This window comes from Hordeum vulgare, chromosome 7H (genome assembly GCF_904849725.1).
Source record: "Hordeum vulgare subsp. vulgare chromosome 7H, MorexV3_pseudomolecules_assembly, whole genome shotgun sequence".
Lineage (NCBI taxonomy): Eukaryota > Viridiplantae > Streptophyta > Magnoliopsida > Poales > Poaceae > Hordeum > Hordeum vulgare.
In genome coordinates this window covers 44,050,723-44,069,192 of record NC_058524.1, presented here as the reverse complement: position 1 = coordinate 44,069,192, position 18,470 = coordinate 44,050,723, and the positions used below count along the sequence as shown (strand labels likewise).

Genomic DNA, 18,470 nt, shown 5'->3' with positions numbered 1-18,470 from the left:
ATTTTAGCGATTATTTTACGAGGCGGGGCGGGATGCGGGGTCTGATCGGGCTGGTTTTCCGGCTCCGACCCGCATTTTAGCGATTATTTTACGGGTCGGGACGGGATGCGGGGTCTGATCGGGCTGGTTTTCCGGCTCCGACCCGCATTTTAGCGATTATTTTACGAGGCGGGGCGGGATGCGGGGTCTGATCGGGCTGGTTTTCCGGCTCCGACCCGCATTTTAGCGATTATTTTACGGGTCGGGACGGGATGCGGGGTCTGATCGGGCTGGTTTTCCGGCTCCGACCCGCATTTTAGCGATTATTTTACGAGGCGGGGCGGGATGCGGGGTCTGCTAGAGTTGCTCTTAGCGCGCCCCAATACAAAAGTCTGCGCTTCTGTGGTGACATCTTCCAACCCATCATTGTACGGTTACATGTAGCCACACAATATACTACTCTGCATCGCTTTGTGAAAGGAAGCAAAAACATAATACTTTAATCACCAGGATCGGACGTGCGGAGACGCCGCCGCACGAGAACTCAATGATGCGGCGCGGTTAATTAGATTTTTCCAACAAAAAATAAAAAAGAGGAACATAAAAGTAAAAAGAAAAACACGAAAAAACGGTTTAGGAACCTTCTAAATTTTTTTCAAAACCGAAAAAAACCGATTGAAACCTGAAGGTTTCCGAAACCGGGATCACTAAAGCGTTAAATGGGCCTGCCAAACATAATCTTTTGCCACCTAGTTCTCTACGTTTGCTGGACTATTTGCCGCAAAGAGCCGCAAATAGGGGATTCCATGTTGTATACCGATGTATTCAGCGAGGCAAGTCTCGGCACACAATTTTTTTTAGTTGTAGACATGAAAGAGTTTTACTCCCTCCGTTCATATTCTTTTTCTTAAGATTCAATTACCAACTATATACGGAGCAAAATAAGTTAACTTACACTTTAAATTATGTCTATATACTCCCTCCGTTTCTAAATATAAGTCTTTTAAGAGATTTCACCAAGAGTCTACATACGAAGCAAAATGAATGAATCTGCACTTTAAAGTATGTCTATATATATATCCGTATGTAGTCTACTAGTGGAATCTCTAGAAAGACTTATATTTAGGAACGGAGGGAGTACATTCGTATGCAGTCTGTAGTGAAATCCTAAAAAAAAAAAATATTTAGGAACGGTGGGATTATATTCTACAGTAGTAAAAAGAATCGTTCCACTTGCAAAACGACGCAATTTTCCGGATCCGTTTTCGTGCGCGAGGCGCCGTCTGGAGATTATGGACGGTCCAGCTCTCTTCCCGCGGGCACACATGTCGGCACTCCACCACGCAAGGCCCAACCGAAAGCACATGCACGCGCCTTCCGCCACCGCTCACGAGCAAACCGTGACAGCCAAGGGACCGGCGGCCACACCCACCCCCACCCGAGCCTCGGACGGTCGGACCGCACACAGCCACTGAAAACCGCTGCTGCATTTCCGTCCGTCCGTCCGTCCGCCCGCGCCACTCCACACTCCCCTCCCCGTGCAGCGCAAGCGCAGACCCAGCTGCACTGCACAGCTCGTGCCACCGGCCCGGCTCATCACCCATCCCATCACCACCCTCGGCCTCGCCGAGGCTGCCGCACCGCACCGCACCGCGGGCAAGCCCCCCCCCCGATCCGCTTTCTCCGGCACCGTACTAAAACCCCGCGCCCCGCGCCAGCAGCAGCAGCAGCAGCAGCGTCCCACCGCAGGGGGGGAGAGAGAGGCTTCGAGACGCGAGGCGAGGCGCGCCCCGGCCCGCACCGAGCGGGGCGATCGATCCAGCGTCCGCACCACCTCCGCCCGCCTCCAGATGGCGGCGACGGGCGTCGGCGCCGGGTGCCTGGCCCCCAGCGTGCGCCTGCGCGCCGATCCGGCGGCGCGGGCGACCGCCTGCGTCGTCCGCGCGCGGCTCCGGCGCGTGGCGCGGGGCCGCTACGTCGCCGAGCTCAGCAGGGAGGGCCCGGCGGCGCGCCCCGCGCAGCAGCTGGCCCCGCCCGTCGTGCCAGGCTTCCTCGCGCCGCCGCCGCCCGCGCCCGCACAGTCGCCGGCCCCGACGCAGCCGCCCCTGCCGGACGCCGGCGTGGGGGAACTTGCCCCCGACCTCCTGCTCGAAGGTACCGCCGTCCATCCCCAAATCACCAAGCAGAGTTGTACTGTACCGTATATGTGAAGTTTCTGTCGATTTCTTCCCGACGGATGTTCAGTCGATTCAGTTGTACTGTATACGTGATATACGTTCGTTGTTCATCGATCGTACAGATTTGCCAGCACCCTAGATAGAAATCGACACCGATGCGAGTGAATACATTTTTCTAGGCATTTTATTGGATCGTGAGATGATGATTCGGGTGGCGTGTCGATACGATAGCGGTGCACCGCCGAGGTATCGGGGCCTGCGCACGTGGTTGGGTCTCACTCTCAGCAGACACATCACTGGGCTAGCATCGTAATTTATTACTGCTACTGGAAAGAAGACTGAAGAGGCTAGGCCTGGTGCGCGCATGTTGGGAGCGAAGTTAATTGACGAGTTTGTCTTTTGCTTGGCCTGGTATTATTACCAAAAATGGCGCGAGTCGCTGTAATTAATGGGAAAAATCTTAACACTACATTCGGGTTTATCAGTCATCCAATAGTATATTCTCGCTTTCTCAGCACTGATCTGATTTTACTGATATCATAGTGGACATGGCACATGACCACCCCCCTTCAAGGAATGCAATGCTTCTTTCTGTTTTATATTGCAGGGACTAGAAGGAGCTTCCACCTTTGAGTACAGAAGTAGTATCTAAATTGAAGACCCTCGTGTTATTGTCTTGTTTTTCAATGAAATCGGAGGCCCATGCAGTAAGTCACATGGGCACCTGGGAGGCTGGGATCATGTGTGCTTTGCAGAGCACTAGACCCAGCTCACTCTATGTTAGATTCCTTGTTGCGCTACTATACTTTGTGTTTGCTGTGTAGTATATTAGACATCCTAAATTTGGCATCTAGCTGAGAACAGAATGCAGGTTGCACCATTCTTATTAGAGATTGCTAAACAGTTCACACAATTTTTAAAGACTGCAGTCTTATGAGGATTAATTAATCGTGTTCTGCTAATACATATCATCACTCTGGTCTTGACAAATACTACCATATGAATGTTTTCCGTTTTGCAACCAGGGATTGCTGAGGATTCCATCGACACCATAGTTGTGGCTGCAAGTGAGCAGGATTCTGAGATCATGGATGCCAACGACCAACCTCTAGCTAAAGTTACACGTAGCATCGTGTTTGTGACTGGTGAAGCTGCTCCTTATGCAAAGTCAGGGGGGCTGGGAGATGTTTGTGGTTCGTTGCCAATTGCTCTTGCTGCTCGTGGTCACCGTGTGATGGTTGTAATGCCGAGATACTTAAATGGGACCTCTGATAAAAACTATGCAAAGGCATTATACACCGGGAAGCACATTAAGATTCCATGCTTCGGGGGATCACATGAAGTCACCTTTTTTCATGAGTATAGAGACAACGTCGATTGGGTGGGTATACAATCACCTTATTATTTTCTGTTGAATCGTAGTGACTATTTATCCTTGTTTACACTTCCTTTTAGCCTTGCAAAGACATATGTGATCTCCATACTTTCTTTGTTATTTCCCTTGTAATCTTGCGCATGACGGTCAAAATATGATATATCCATGGAAGTCATGCATGTGCCTAGTATATTTTGGTGTCGGTGCCTTTCACTTCCAGGGATTAATGTGTGGAATTTGAAAACTAAAGTTTATTTTATTGGAGAAGCAGTAGATTGGCTGAGCCCACAGCAACGTAACGCCGCCACTGCTTGCACATTTGTGGTTAGGATTTTGCATTTCTGTTTGAAGCAAGCACTTCATGTGAATAAGGTATAAAATCTTGAGCGCCAATTTTATTTTGCCAATTGCACTTATAGTATACAATTTGTCTTGGCCTCGATCATGGAGTACTGCACGTTCAGTGCACCATCATTGTTGGAAGGAGAAAATGTGAGTGCAAGGAAGACACTTTGCTCCCTTAATAAAAGGCTGACACTCTCCCGTCGTATAGATAGAAAGCAACCAAGTTATTTTTCAAAGAGCTAACAATGGCAGAAGAACCAGAAAAAGCAGGTGGTGACACCAAAAAGTGAGGGGCGCCTTGTGACTGACGGCAACCCCAACTATTGTCATTGTTTTACTACCAGGAACTTCTAAAACAGTTATTTTCGGTCCACATATCATCTGGTGATGTTTTTGTCCAGTGATGCCTTTTTTGCTCTTTACAACAATGCCGATGTTGAAATATATGTTGTTAAGTTGGCCAAATGTTTATTTGTTACTCTTAAGCGGTGATTGCCTCATGCTTGCATTTATTTTGGTTATTTACTATTATTCTAATGTCCATTAATACTTTTGTTCAGGTGTTTGTTGATCATCCATCATATCATAGACCAGGAAGTTTGTATGGAGATAATTTTGGTGCTTTTGGTGATAATCAGGTACATTACGATGCTATACTAAACTCCTAGTTGATCAAGTTGTAGGTTGTATCACCTAAACTGATTGGCTGATCTATGTCGTGCAGTTCAGATACACACTACTTTGCTATGCTGCTTGTGAGGCCCCACTAATCCTTGAATTGGGAGGATATATTTATGGACAGAGTTGCATGTTTGTTGTGAACGATTGGCATGCCAGCCTTGTGCCAGTGTATGTTTGTGGATCTGAAAGTCCAATCCTCTACTCGTTCTCCCCTTTGCAGTGTGCCCATGTTATACTACATCTCTTCTATGCTTCTTTTCACGTCTGTTCTTAAATTGCATATATGCTTATGGAGTCTAAAAGTTACCGGAGTGAATAATTCTAAAGATTTACTTGATCAATCATCTTTACATTAGGTAACAATTTATTGTGGCAAACATAATATTTATGTACTCCTAAAGCTTTGCGTCTCGATGCATTGATAGAAAAGGAGTTTATGTACAAGGCCAAAGAGGGGCCATACCTGAAATTACAACAGCACACCCCTGAGAACTAGGCGCTGCCGGAAGAAGCGATGCAAGCCCCACTGCCCCTGCTTTCGCTCACAGCCGGGTCTCAGCCTTAATTGTGTCTAGCAATGCTAAACTGCAACTTTGATTCGTTGAGGATGACCGTGTTGCTCTGCTTCCAAATCCACCAAGCTATGAGCATGATCACCGGAGATGTACCTTCTCTCACGGCTGAGGGGGTGGATTGGTGGTCTGCTGCCACGAATTTTCAGATAATCTGAAAAATGCATTCCTATGTTTTGATGATTTTAGTATCTTGCGGACCCTGGGTACCACCTAAGCTTTCACACCGTAATTTGCAGTTATACCTGTAAAAGTAACGGTCAAGACTCTACTAGCATGATATGCATATGTTTTGCGGAGATCATGGTGCATGTGTTTTAGGAACAACGTGAGGCTTATGGAAGCGATTCGTTTGTTCCATTATACGAGTCACAGATATCGTTCAGCATGTTTGGACACTACTTGTTCCTCTTAACAATGTTCAGATGGTGAGTTGTAGCTGCTGATGTGAGCTAACTGGCTTATCTTGTGCAAGTGTCAATGTTAGATGCATATTTCCTTTTGCTCTTGTGCTATTTGCCATGTCGCGTTCCCCATTCTGTCACCAGTATTGCGTGTTAAATTGGTTTTCATTACACAATCAACTTTGTTGCTGACTTCAGTCATTTTTATTCAGCCTTCTTGCTGCAAAGTATAGACCATATGGAGTTTACAGAGATTCTCGCAGCACTCTTGTTATACATAATTTAGCACATCAGGTTTGGATCTATCACTTTTCAATATCTCTAAATGGCTTTAAAAGTCAGTTCACTTGTATCGTCATAATGTATGTTATTTCAATGTCAATAGGGTGTGGAGCCTGCAAGTACATATCCTGATCTGGGATTGCCACCTGAATGGTATGGAGCTTTAGAATGGGTATTTCCAGAATGGGCAAGAAGGCATGCCCTTGACAAGGGTGAGGCGGTTAACTTTTTGAAAGGTGCAGTTGTGACAGCAGATCGAATTGTGACCGTCAGTCAGGTGAAATACTCGTACTTTTTTCTGTGAGTTGTTCTTCAGTTCGATTGTGCTGTCTTTCACCCAATTAATAAACCATTTAATCTTTTGTTTCTAGGGTTATTCATGGGAGGTCACAACTGCTGAAGGTGGACAGGGCCTCAATGAGCTCTTAAGCTCCCGAAAAAGTGTCTTGAATGGTAACTATATTTGGATCCACTTATCTTCTTCTTAAACAATCTTTATGGAAATAGATGGATGGACTGCAAGAATTAATTCAGTTTGCTCTTTGGGTATGCAGGAATTGTAAATGGAATTGACATTAATGATTGGAACCCCACCACGGACAAGTGTCTCCCTCATCATTATTCTGTCGACGACCTCTCTGGAAAGGTTTGTGGATAGTACCCTATATATAACATGTATATGTGATCTACTTCTTTTTTTCTTTGCTAGTTTGCTTCCCATGATGTTATCACTAACTAATATATGTGGTTTGGCATACTTGTCAGGCCAAATGTAAAGCTGAATTGCAGAGGGAGCTGGGTTTACCTGTAAGGGAGGATGTTCCACTGGTTAGATACCAACCATTAAGATTTTTTTTAAATCCGTCAAAAATAAAATAAAATGGCCAATCATCTCATTACCTTGATTCACAGATTGGCTTTATTGGAAGACTGGATTACCAGAAAGGCATTGATCTCATTAAAATGGCCATTCCAGATCTCATGAGGGAAGACGTACAGTTTGTAAGTCCATATTCTTTTGCTTGAGACTAGAGTGTGAATCAAACATGTAGGTGTGTGGTAGTATAATACAGACATAAGTTCCAGTTATTGCTTTCCATGAGAATGTTAACGCTTTTCAGTAAAATGCGGCTGCTAGTTTTGAAACAAAGTTGGAAGCAGTAAATATATGTAGCACTGACCATGCAGTGCCACCATAGCTGGACTATCCTGTAGTCTATGTGATGTAACACACTCAACAACATGTTTTTGCATTCAAACACATGCATGCATGCAACAAACATATACTCTACAATAAAATTGGCTTGGTGAACTGTAGCCATGCCAACAAACTTACTCTACAATAATGTTCTTATCTCCATTCCAACATTTCTTGTTTCAACATTCAGACTAAGAGAAGGGGGGGGGGGGGGGGTCTAGGGTGGTCTTCGCAGTTTGTAGCCAACTAGATCCAGTTGATCACTGGTGTCTTTTTACTCTTATTCTTACAGGTCATGCTTGGATCGGGGGATCCAGTTTTTGAAGGCTGGATGAGATCTACCGAGTCGAGCTACAAGGATAAATTCCGTGGATGGGTTGGATTTAGTGTTCCAGTTTCCCACAGAATAACTGCAGGGTATGCAGAGAACTTATTAATAAGAACTTTGTTGTCAGCTTGGATATATCGGTTTTTATGTCTCTCTTTTTGTGCAGTTGCGATATATTGTTAATGCCATCCAGATTTGAACCTTGCGGTCTTAATCAGCTATATGCTATGCAATATGGTACAGTTCCTGTTGTTCATGGAACTGGGGGCCTTCGAGTAAGACAACTGTCCTAAAAATTATACTTACGTTGTATCCAATGCAAATGTTCTAATTGCCTTGTGTATTCAACAGGACACGGTGGAGACCTTCAACCCTTTTGGTGCAAAAGGAGAGGAGGGTACAGGGTATGTACTGCTCGATTTTAGCTAACTTTCAGTGTTCCTTTTTCTGGAACCAGTTCAACAATTGCGATGTCTTCAGGGTTCGTTCCACCATAAATCGACATGTAACGTGTTACTGTTTTATATTTGCAGGTGGGCGTTCTCACCACTAACCGTGGAAAAAATGTTGTGGGTAAGTTTTTGCTGAACTCTTGTCCGGTTATCGGATCGATCTTAGCTGTAGCTTATTCTGGTACCATGTATATGACCTCACCATGATAGACTCACTTTGTCACTACGAGTCATTTACTTGATTTCCCTAAGGCGTTTGGGCAGGAGTCTGCTAACTTTTGTACCGATGAATTCATTCCATGGTTTGATTCTCTGATGGTATCCTGAATGACATATGTTGCCTATCATGTTTGGAATCAGAAATGCCGGGCTATTCTGTCAGTCGATTATTGTTTTTGACCCTTGATTCCTACTGTCTTGCAGGCATTGCGAACCGCGATTTCGACGTTTAGGGAGCACAAGCCCTCCTGGGAGGGGCTCATGAAGCGAGGCATGACGAAAGACCATACGTGGGACCATGCCGCCGAGCAGTACGAGCAGATCTTCGAGTGGGCCTTCGTGGACCAACCCTACGTCATGTAGACTGGGACTGGGGAGGTCGAAGCGCCAGTCTCCTTGAGCTCTGAAGACATGTTCCTCATCCTTCCGCGGCCCGGAAGGAGGATACCCCTGTACATTGCGTTGTCCTGCTACAGTAGAGTCGCAATGCGCTTGCTTGCTTGGTTCGCCGGTTCGAGAGTAGACGACGGTCGCAACGCTGCCGCGGCAGCTTCGGGTGGATGACAGTTACAGTTTTGGGGAATAAGGAAGGGAGGTGCTGCAGGATGGTTGACAGCAAAGCACCACTCAGTCGGCAGCCTCTCTCGGTGGGTGTTACAGCTGAAATCAGAAACCAACTGGTGTCTCTTTAGCCTTAGTGATGATGAAGTTTGTTGCCTTCTGTGTATGTTATCTTGTCCTTAGCTGATGATAATTTTTTGATCTGTTGGAGGATCCTATCTTCTGTTGTTGTTGTCGTCGTCGTTGTGGTGCCAATGGTGACTTGGTGAGTATCGATGGTCAAGGTGTTGCAGTGATGTCGTCGATGAATCTTCCGAGACAGGAAGAGGAGATGGGCCATGTCAGGTGTGCCTTGTGCTCCCGGGCTTGTATTGGCACAGCCTTCCTCCCCTGCGAACCAACCTACTACTGGCTTTATGCTTGCGTGAGCACCTCGTATAAGCCCTGACCCAACAAGAAAACCAGGACGGGTCATATCAACTAGGTATCGATCCTTCCCCGTTGGACGTACCTCGTGGCCAACCTCGATTCCTTGTCCCCGCGATCACATGCTAAATTACGTGTGCAGTGCACCACCAGGTCCTAGAAAAACCAGCCTATAAATCTCTCTTGCCGCCTCATCTCTATCCATCTCATTCTAATTGCCTCGACTATCTAAACAACAAGGTAGCCAGGCAGCACCGGCAGCTTGAAGCTTAGCTCGATCGTGTTTGTGTGTGTGTGTCTGTCCGTCCATGGCGCCGTCGGAGACGATGCTGGAGTCGGCGGCGTACAGGCGGATGAAGGCGGAGAACCCGTCCGAGTTCGTGCCGCGGAGCGTCTTCTTCGCGCGCGACGGCGGCAGCGGCATCGACCGCCGCAACAGCCTCTGGGTCAAGGCTGCGCTCGTCTACGAGTCCGTCACCGGCCGCCACGTCGACGACGGCGCCAAGCCCCTCGCCACCAGCCTCCTCCTCGCCCTCGCCCGCGCCTGCGGCTCCTCCCACCTCCACCCGCCTCCGCAGCAGGCCGAAGGCGCGACGGACGTCCTCAACTCGCCCACGTCTGACGGTACGTACGCGAGCACCATTAGTGTAGAGGAATGTGCACGGTTTCTTTCTTCGTACTAACGGTGCATGCACGTACGCTCTGGTTTTTAGCCGGCGCGGGCGGCGGAGATGTTGAGTCGGAGGAGAAGAAGACGGCGGCGGAGCTGCCCCACGACGACGACGATGACGAAGGGACGGACGAGGAAAAGCGGGTGATCGACGCCGTCTTCCTCGTCGTAGGCTTCCTCACGAGGCTGGTAAAGGCCGCCGAGGGCGTCAGCCGCGACGCCGTCGACGAGGGGTTCAAGTCGACGCACATGCAGGACATCGTCACGGACGTGATCAAGCTGGAGAACCAGCTCCCCCTCGACCGCATCCTCGGCGTCGTCGGCCGCGTCCAGAGCGCGGTGCGCCACGTCGCCGCCACCGACGCCAGGTTCGAGGGGCTCCGGGAACGCCTCCAGGGCTACCAGCTGGGCTTCACCGCCGCCACCTTCTTCGACGACGTCGTCAGGCCCTTCTGCTGGTACTACTCGCCCTTCTCCAACAAGCAGCTTCCGGCCGTGGACCGCGCGGCCCAGCACGACGACGACCGCGAGCGCACGCTCCTGGACTTCCTGCACGCCACCGTGGTGCCGGCGCCGCCCGGCGCGGAGAAGGGGGCGGCCGGCGGCGGCAAGACGTCCCGCATGCCGACGGCCAGGGAGCTGAGCCGCTCCGGCGTGCGGATCGCGCCGGGGGAGGACGGCCGCGCGGCGGTGGAGTTCGACGAGGCGTCCGCCAGGCTGCAGCTGCCGGCGCTGGTGTACGACTTCAAGCTGGCCACGGTGGCCAGGAACCTGCTGGCGCGGGAGTACCAGGAGCAGAACAAGCCGGTGACGCGCTACTTCCAGATGATGAAGGAGCTCGTCGACGAGGCGGCCGACGCCAAGATCCTCCACCGCGCCGGCGCCGTGCGCGGTGGCGGGGCGTCGGGCGCCGAGGTGCACGAGCTGGTCAAGCGGATCCACAGCTACGCGACGTACCCGTCGGTGTTCATGGCCATGGACGTGCAGATTGAGAAGGTGAGGCGGTTCCACGACAAGAGGATGCAGAACTTCCTCGTGCGCTACCGCCCCGGCGTCATCTGGGCCTCGTCGGTGGCCGCCGTCTCCTTGGTCGCCATTGTTGCCGCCAGGAGACGGGGTTGAAGAAGCCAACAACGGCTATAAAACGGCTCGTGTATGATCGAAGAATATACAGTAATACGTAGGTACAACTAACAAATATGTCTCTGCGTTGCAATGAAAATAAAAAATATTATGTTCTAACCAAATAAGTATGGCTCGATACGATGAAGATCCTTTATTTATCCATTTTAACATGGTAGCCCATCATATTGTCACATTATCTTTTTTCCATCCTTGTTAATAATGACGCGGTGTTCATGTGATCAAATTTTATGGATTGATGTCCAAACTTATCTTTTTTGTGAAATGCGTAAACATTTTTGGATCGATGAACCTTTTTTTCAAACTCACGATTTATTTGAGTTTTGAGAACATTTTAAAAAATTTAATAGACACATGTTTTGAATAAATGGTCATTTACGAAATCATGAAATGTTTACATTTGCTGAATATATTTTCGAAATCTTATAATATGCAAACAGTTTTTTAAAATCATGAACATATTTTTAATTCATGAACATTTTATGATTTCCTAAACCTTTTTTTGAATTGCCTTTCAGATTTCATGAACATTTTTTTCGAAACCCACAACTTTTTAAATTTGGAAAATCCCGAAATGATTTCATAAAAAAAAATCAAATTAATAAAATATCAACAAATGGGCCGGCCCATGAAAGTGATGGGGGGAGGAGAAGGTGCATGCTTGCTGCTATAACAGAGAAAATGGGGAAGAAAAAGATGTGAGTACCAAAAATCGAATCCTGGTCAGCTTTGCAGCGTTGCCCATTGCACTATTTTGCTTGTCCACGTTCTTTTAATGTATCATTTTATAAAAACATAACATGGCGGTGATTTTTAAAATTCAAAAAATGAATCGTATTTTTTGATTTATGGATGCTATTGGTGGATAACTCTTGCCAATTTCAGGGACAATTTGAATGACGTATGGGCAGAAAAGATCCGTTCTTTAATAGTCGGTATAGATCTGAAGTGTATAATGTTGGATCTTATGGTAATGTGACGTGGAATCTATATTTAGCCGATCCCGTAAAAGGCTTTATAACTCCTTAAAAAATTAAGCGCAGCTCGGTAGGCAAAATCACTAATAATACAAGAGTATTCCTTTTAGGGCGGCGCCGGTGCGACGGCCCGAAAACTCGGCCCGGTCGCAGCCTAGCCCTATGATTGGAGGTTCCCGCATCGTTGGATCTCTCCCTGCTCCTTTGACCTGCTCTAGCAGCTCAGCCAACGTCCCGATCCCCGCCTCCCCTACATCTCGTACGCGTCGTCGCCTGCGGGTAGCCCCATGGGCTCCCGCGCACTCATCTTCATCCTCATCGTCAGTCTAGACACCTCCTCGCCGCCGACGTCGTGGTTCGCAGCAACCCACCATCAACATCTCGCCTTCCGTGAAGCAAAACAAAATTGTCGGTGGTAGCAAAAAAACAATACAGTTGCAACAAAACATAATGATGGATGTAGCAAATTTGTACAATAATTGTAGCATTTTTTCATCATGGTTGCGGCTCGTCCATGCCAACACTTGTAGCAAAAATTTCCGTCAATGGTTGTAGCAAAAATCGCTGGATGACCGCGGCTACAACTCCGACGAACTTTGGTTGCAACTTTGATGGACATGGTTGTAGCTTTTTTTTATCAACGGTTGTAGATTTTCTTGTGAATGCTTGTAGCTTTTGTGGTACGTGGTTGTAGCATTCGCGACACCATCCTTCCTCATGCAGCAACCTCACCTGCCAGCCATGTGATCACCCCCTCCCCCCCTCCCTCCCCCGCCGCCTTGCTCTTTGCAGCTCCTCCGTGTGCCAGTTGCAATTCCCGTGTTGCCGGATGTAGCTTTTCCGTCCACCATGGATCTGACAGAAAACGAGATGGATTCAACGGAGGCGAAAAAAAGGAAAAAAACGAGGGTCATTGCCAGCCTGTCTCTGCCTGAATAAGGGATCGAGCGATAGGGACCGGCGGAACGCTTCGGCCGTTGTGTATACGCGAAACGTTTTTCTTCCTTTTAATAATCACACCCTCCTTAGGTTAGGACATGTCACTCGTCGCAACCTGATAGTATTTGTTTAAAACGTCTTATCTTTTAAATCGTACGTTCAAATCTCGAACCCTTTCATCGTTGGATTTTTCGCGTTGAGATCTTCAAAACTAGACCCCATGTTGATATATTTTGACGAATATTTTTTTGATGAAAAAACCGTGCCTCTCAGAAGGCAAAAACGCGTTTTTTCCGTTTCCGAGAGGCACGGCCGTGCCACTCACGAAGGCAAAACCATGTCTCTCGCGGAAGTAAAATCGTGCCTCTCACAGAAAAAACAACAACAGAAAAAACATTTTGTTTTTCGTTTTTGAGAGGCACGGCTTGCGAAATCGAAACCTGCCTCTCACGAAATCAAAACTGTTCCTTAAAAAAACTCATTTTTTTCATTTCTGAAAGGTATGGTCATGCCTCGCATGAAAGAAAAATCGTGCCTCTCGGGCAAGCAAAATCGTGCCTCTCGTAAAAAAAACATGTTTTTCTTATTTCCAATAGGCACGGCCGTGCCTCTCGCAAAAGCAAAACCGTGCCCCTCGCTAAAGCAAAATCATGCCTCTCGTCAAAAAAACAAAAACATGTTTTTCTGCGTATTTTTTTTCTTTGTCAAAAAGCTAAAGAAAGACAGATGAAAAACCAAAACACAACAAAATAAAAAAGCAATCTAAAAAACTAAAAACGCGTGCGGAAAAAAACCCCAGAGAAAACACTTAAAACACGAGACGTCACGACGGCTAAGAACGCGTCAATTAACGACGCTTGGGAGTACTTGCTGAAAGGGTTCGAAAGAAATGCTCACTGACTAGTTGCTCCTCAAAATATACCCGACCAGCGCCAATTCTCAAAATATACCCGACCAGCGCCAATTCTCAGGATAATTTCGTCCCTCCTCCCATGCTGTCCCTTTCCCCTGCTTGCATCAACCCAGGGAGCTTCTATGTAACGCTTTGTGCGTCAAATATGTGGGGTTTCCCACAGGGTGGCTAATCTGCACCGGCTATTCAATTTCGACTTCTCTTGCATGTTGTTTATTTTTTATATTTTTTCTATTTTCTTTTATTTGCTTTGCTCTTTTCTTTTTTCTTTTTTATGTTTATTCTATTTGAAATTTGAAATATATATTTGGAACTTCATAAGGTACATTTGTTCAATTTTTTTTAAAAAGTTTGTGTTTCAAAACGTCTTTCAGGAATAATAATTTTCGTTTGCAAGTTCAAAATATCTTCATGTTCTAAAAAATATTGAGTAATTTCAAAACATATTCTTGTTTTCAAATTTTGTTATGCTCATATTTTTAAAACTAGCTAAGGAACTTTTCATAATGTTCCAAACTATTTTTTATGAGATTGTGAATAAATCTTGGGAAAATAGGAACATTTTATAAAGTTGCGAATAAGTTTTGACAAAAGAAGAACATTAGTTTTGAATTTTCAAACTATTTTCAAACTAAATCAATAAGAATAAGAAGATACTATAAAAAATAAAAATGAAATAAGTAAATAAATAAGAAAAAAGAAAAAGGTGAAAAAGAGACGGAACAATTTTTCAATGCGAGGACAAATTTTGAAAATTTGTTCAATTTTTTAAATACGAGATTTTTTTTGGAAGACGAACATTTCTGGAAATATGAACACATTTTGAAAGCAGGAATATTTTTTCCAATCCCTGATTATTTTTTGAAGCATGAACATTTAAATAAAAATCGTGAATAAAATTATGAACATGAGAATTTATTTTGAAATTAAAAACAAAATAAGAAAATGTCAAACAAAAGGAATAGGGAAAGGAAAAAATGGGAAGGAAAAAAATAAAAACGGAAATAATAACATTTTTTTAAAACAAGAATATTTTTAAAACTCTCAAACATTTTTTGAAAATATGTACAATTTTTGAAAATCCCAAAAATATTTTGAAGTTGTAAATATTTTTGAAAACGACAATTGTTTAATATTTAGAAGATTTTTTATGAAAACAAGAACTTGTTCCCAATTTTAAGAACATATTTCAAACATGAACTTAGTTAAAAAAATAACCTTAGAGAAAAAGGAAAAAGGAAGAAACAGAAAAAAGGAAAAAAAAGTAAAAGCAAAAATCCGGTTCAGGGAAACTGGTTCTCAAAACTAGTGGCAACCGAAACTGTGCCGGCCCAAATGTCCGAGGGGGGGGGGGTGTGGAGCCTCCTCAATTCACCACAAAATGCGACGAATAGGGTTTTCCATCTACCCCGCCGTTACTTTCGGCGTCCATCCGTAGCCTTCGCCACAGGCCCGTCGACACCCTGCAGCCCCCGCCACTTTGATCTGATCATCGGTCGTTGTTGCTGGAATCAACCTATATCTCCATCGCAAGATCAATCGTGCCGGTGAAAAAAATGACCATAGAAGTTTCTTTGTTTGAAAATGAAGCCGACGGGCGACAAAGATGACGTAAAGCACCTCCCAAGGAGCTAGGTGGAGCCGTTGTCGTGCCAAGACCGACGAGCTTTGTTGTCGATCGAGCAACTCGGCTTGAGGTGTGGCTGTTGGGGAATGTTGCATGGGAAACAAAAAAATTCCTACGCACACGAAGACCTATCATGGTGATGTTCATCTACGAGAGGAAGATCGGATCCACATACCCTTGTAGATCGCTAACCGGGAAGCATTAAGAAACGTGGTTAATGTAGTGGAACTGCTTCGTGATTCAAATCACCGTCGTCCCACGATCCGTCCCGATCTAGCATCGAACAGACGACACCTCAGCGCTTAGCACACGTACAGCTCGATGACGATCCCCACCGCCTTGATCCAGCAAGAGAGACGGGGAAGTAGATGAGTTCTCCAGCAGCATGACGGCGCGCCGGTGAGGGTGATGATTGATACATCTCAAACATATCTATAATTTTTTATGGTTTCATGCTGTTATCTTGTCATCTTTGGATGTTTTATGTACCTTTTATATCTTTTTTGGGACTAACTTATTAATTCAGTGCCAAGTGTCAGTTCCTTTTTTTTGTGTGTGTTTTTGGCTCTTTTCAGATCTAATTTTGGAACGGAGTCCAAACAGAATAAAATCCCTGAAATAAATTTTTCCCAAACGGAAAAAGATCAGGGGGCTTGAGGGCCAAGCCAGGAGAGATACAGGGGGCCACAAGCCCTGTAGCCGCCACCAGGGGGGCGGCGGCTAGCAAGCTTGTGGCCTCCCTGGCGCCCCCCTGACCTAGCTCCTTCGCCTATATATTCCCTAAAATACAGAAAAAATGAGGGAATCCACGAAAACACTTTTCCGCCGCCGCAAGCTTCCGTTTCCGCGAGATCTCATCTGAAGACCCTTCCCGGTGCCATGCCGGAGGGGACTTTGGAGTTGGAGGGCTTCTACATCAACATCATCGCCCCTCCAATGACTCGTGAGTAGTTCACTTCAGACCTACGGGTCCGTAGTTAGTAGCTAGATGACTTCTTCTCTCTCTTGGATCTTCAATACAAAGTTCTCCATGATCTTCATGGAGATCTATCCGATGTAATCCTGTTTGGCGGTGTGTTTGTCGAGATCCGATGAATTGTGGATTTGTGATCAGATTATCTATGATATATATTTGAGTCTTTGCTGATTTCTTATATGCATGATTTGATATCCTTGTAAGTCTCTCCGAGTCTTGGGTTTTGTTTGGCCAACTAGATCTATGATTCTTGCAATGAGAGAAGTTCGTGGTTTTGGGTTCTTACCGTGTGGTGACCTTTCCCAGTGACAGTAGGGGCAGGAAGGCACACATCGTGTAGTTGCCATCAAGGGTAACAAGTTGGGCTTTGTCGTAGATATGAGATTGCCCATCTACATCAAGTCATATTGCTTAAGGCGTTACTCTGTTCTTTTGGACTTAATACACTAGATGCATGCTGGATAGCGGTCGACGTGTGGAGTAATAGTAGTAGATGCAGAAAGTATCGGTCTACTTGTTTTGGACGTGATGCCTATAGATATAATCATTGCCATAGATGACGTCACAATTTTGCGCGGTTCTATCAATTGCTCGACAGTAATTTGTTCACCACCGTCTACTTGCTTTCATGAGAGAAGCCACTAGTAAACACTACGGCCCCCGGGTCTATTCACTTTGTTGCTTTCAGTTCTCACTTGACAAACAATCTATAAGGGATTGACAACTCCTTCATAGCGTTTGGAGCAAGCTTTTTGTGTTTGGGCAGGTACTTGTGATACTCCTTCACTGGATCGATACCTTGGTTCTCAAACTGAGGGAAATACTTACCACCGCTGTGCTACATCACCCTTTCTGCTTCGAGGGAACACCAACGCAAGGCTCCAAGGCCACGGGGAAATCCTTTGCATATTTGCCTAGGAAGTCCCTAAAGGCGTAGCCGTAGCAGAAGGATTCCTGGTGCCGTTGCTGAGGAGTATCAAGACAAGAACAGTCTCCCGTCAGCACGTGTTTCTGGCGGCGTTGGAAGGTCTTTTGTTGCAGTAGCAGAAGTATTTCTGGCGCCGTTGCCGGGGAAGGAGAGATCTATCCAAGTAGGTCTCACAAACTCATCTCTTGCATTTACTTTTTTTGCCAGTTGCCTCTCGTTTTCCTCTCCCCCACTACACATTTGCCGTTTTCATTTGCCTTTCTCCTTTGCCGTTTTCTTTTGCTTTTTTCCCTTTTGTCGTTTTCCTTTGCCGGTTTTATTGCTTGCTTGTGTTTTGTTTGTTGAAGTCATCATGGCTAAAAACACCAAACTTTGCGACTTCTCGAGTACCAATAATAATGATTTTATTAGTACTCCGATTGCTCCCGCCACTAGTGCGGAATCGTATGAAATCAACGCAGCTTTGCTGAATCTTGTTATGAAAGAGTAATTCTCTGGCCTTCCTAGTGAAGATGCCGCATCCCATCTCAATACCTTCATTGAGCTTTGCGATATGCAAAAGAAAAGAGATGTGGATAATGACATGATTAAGTTGAAGCTTTTTTCCTTTCTCGTTGCGAGATCACGCAAAAACTTGGTTTTCTTCTTTGCCTAAAAATAGTATCGATTCTTGGGATAAGTGCAAAGATGCTTACAGATCCAAGTATTTTCCGCCGGCTAAGATCATCTCCTTACGTAACGATATCATGAATTTCAAGCAATTTGATCATGAATACGTTGCACAATCTTGGGAGAGGATGAAGCTTATGATTAGAAATTGTCCCGCTCATGGCTTGAGTTTGTGGATGATTATACAAATCTTTTATGCTGGCTTGAATTTTGCTTCTTGCAATATCTTGGACTCCGTCTCAGGTGGAACGTTCATGGAAATCACGTTAGGAGACGCTACAAAACTCCTAGACAATATCATGACCAACTACTCTTAGTGGCACACTGAAAGGTCACCTGCTAGCAAAAAGGTACACGCTATAGAAGAAATTAACTCGCTTAGTGCTAAGATGGACGAGTTGATGAATTTGGTTGCTAATAGAAACGCTCCTTTAGATCCTAATGAAATGCCACTATCTTCCTTGATTGAGAGTAGAAACGCTAGTTTGGACGTTAATTTTGTTGGTAGGAACAATTTTGGCAACAAAAATGCTTTTAGAGGAAACTATGTTCCTAGGCCTTTTCCTAGTAACTCCTCTAACAATTATGGAAATTCCTACAACAACACTTATGGAAACCACAACAAATTA

At 45.6% G+C, this 18,470-nt stretch overlaps 2 protein-coding genes across 2 annotated transcripts; both read left to right on the top strand.

Annotated features, from left to right (window-relative positions):
- The first annotated feature begins 1,424 nt into the window (after positions 1-1,424).
- On the top strand, positions 1,425-8,796 carry LOC123406939 (starch synthase 1, chloroplastic/amyloplastic). Its single transcript, XM_045099954.1, has 15 exons — positions 1,425-2,133; positions 3,182-3,537; positions 4,437-4,514; positions 4,601-4,725; positions 5,746-5,827; positions 5,919-6,092; positions 6,187-6,268; positions 6,370-6,461; positions 6,581-6,643; positions 6,728-6,817; positions 7,306-7,430; positions 7,508-7,616; positions 7,693-7,745; positions 7,875-7,914; positions 8,217-8,796. Exons 1-15 carry the CDS (start codon positions 1,830-1,832, stop codon positions 8,373-8,375), a joined length of 1,932 nt encoding a protein of 643 aa, XP_044955889.1. The 5' UTR covers positions 1,425-1,829; the 3' UTR covers positions 8,376-8,796.
- A 426-nt stretch (positions 8,797-9,222) lies between these two features.
- LOC123411218 lies at positions 9,223-10,916 on the top strand. The gene is made up of 2 exons (XM_045104158.1): positions 9,223-9,623; positions 9,713-10,916. The coding sequence occupies exons 1-2, from the start codon at positions 9,308-9,310 to the stop codon at positions 10,789-10,791; spliced, it is 1,395 nt and encodes a 464-aa protein (XP_044960093.1). The 5' UTR covers positions 9,223-9,307; the 3' UTR covers positions 10,792-10,916.
- Positions 10,917-18,470: the final 7,554 nt, after the last annotated feature.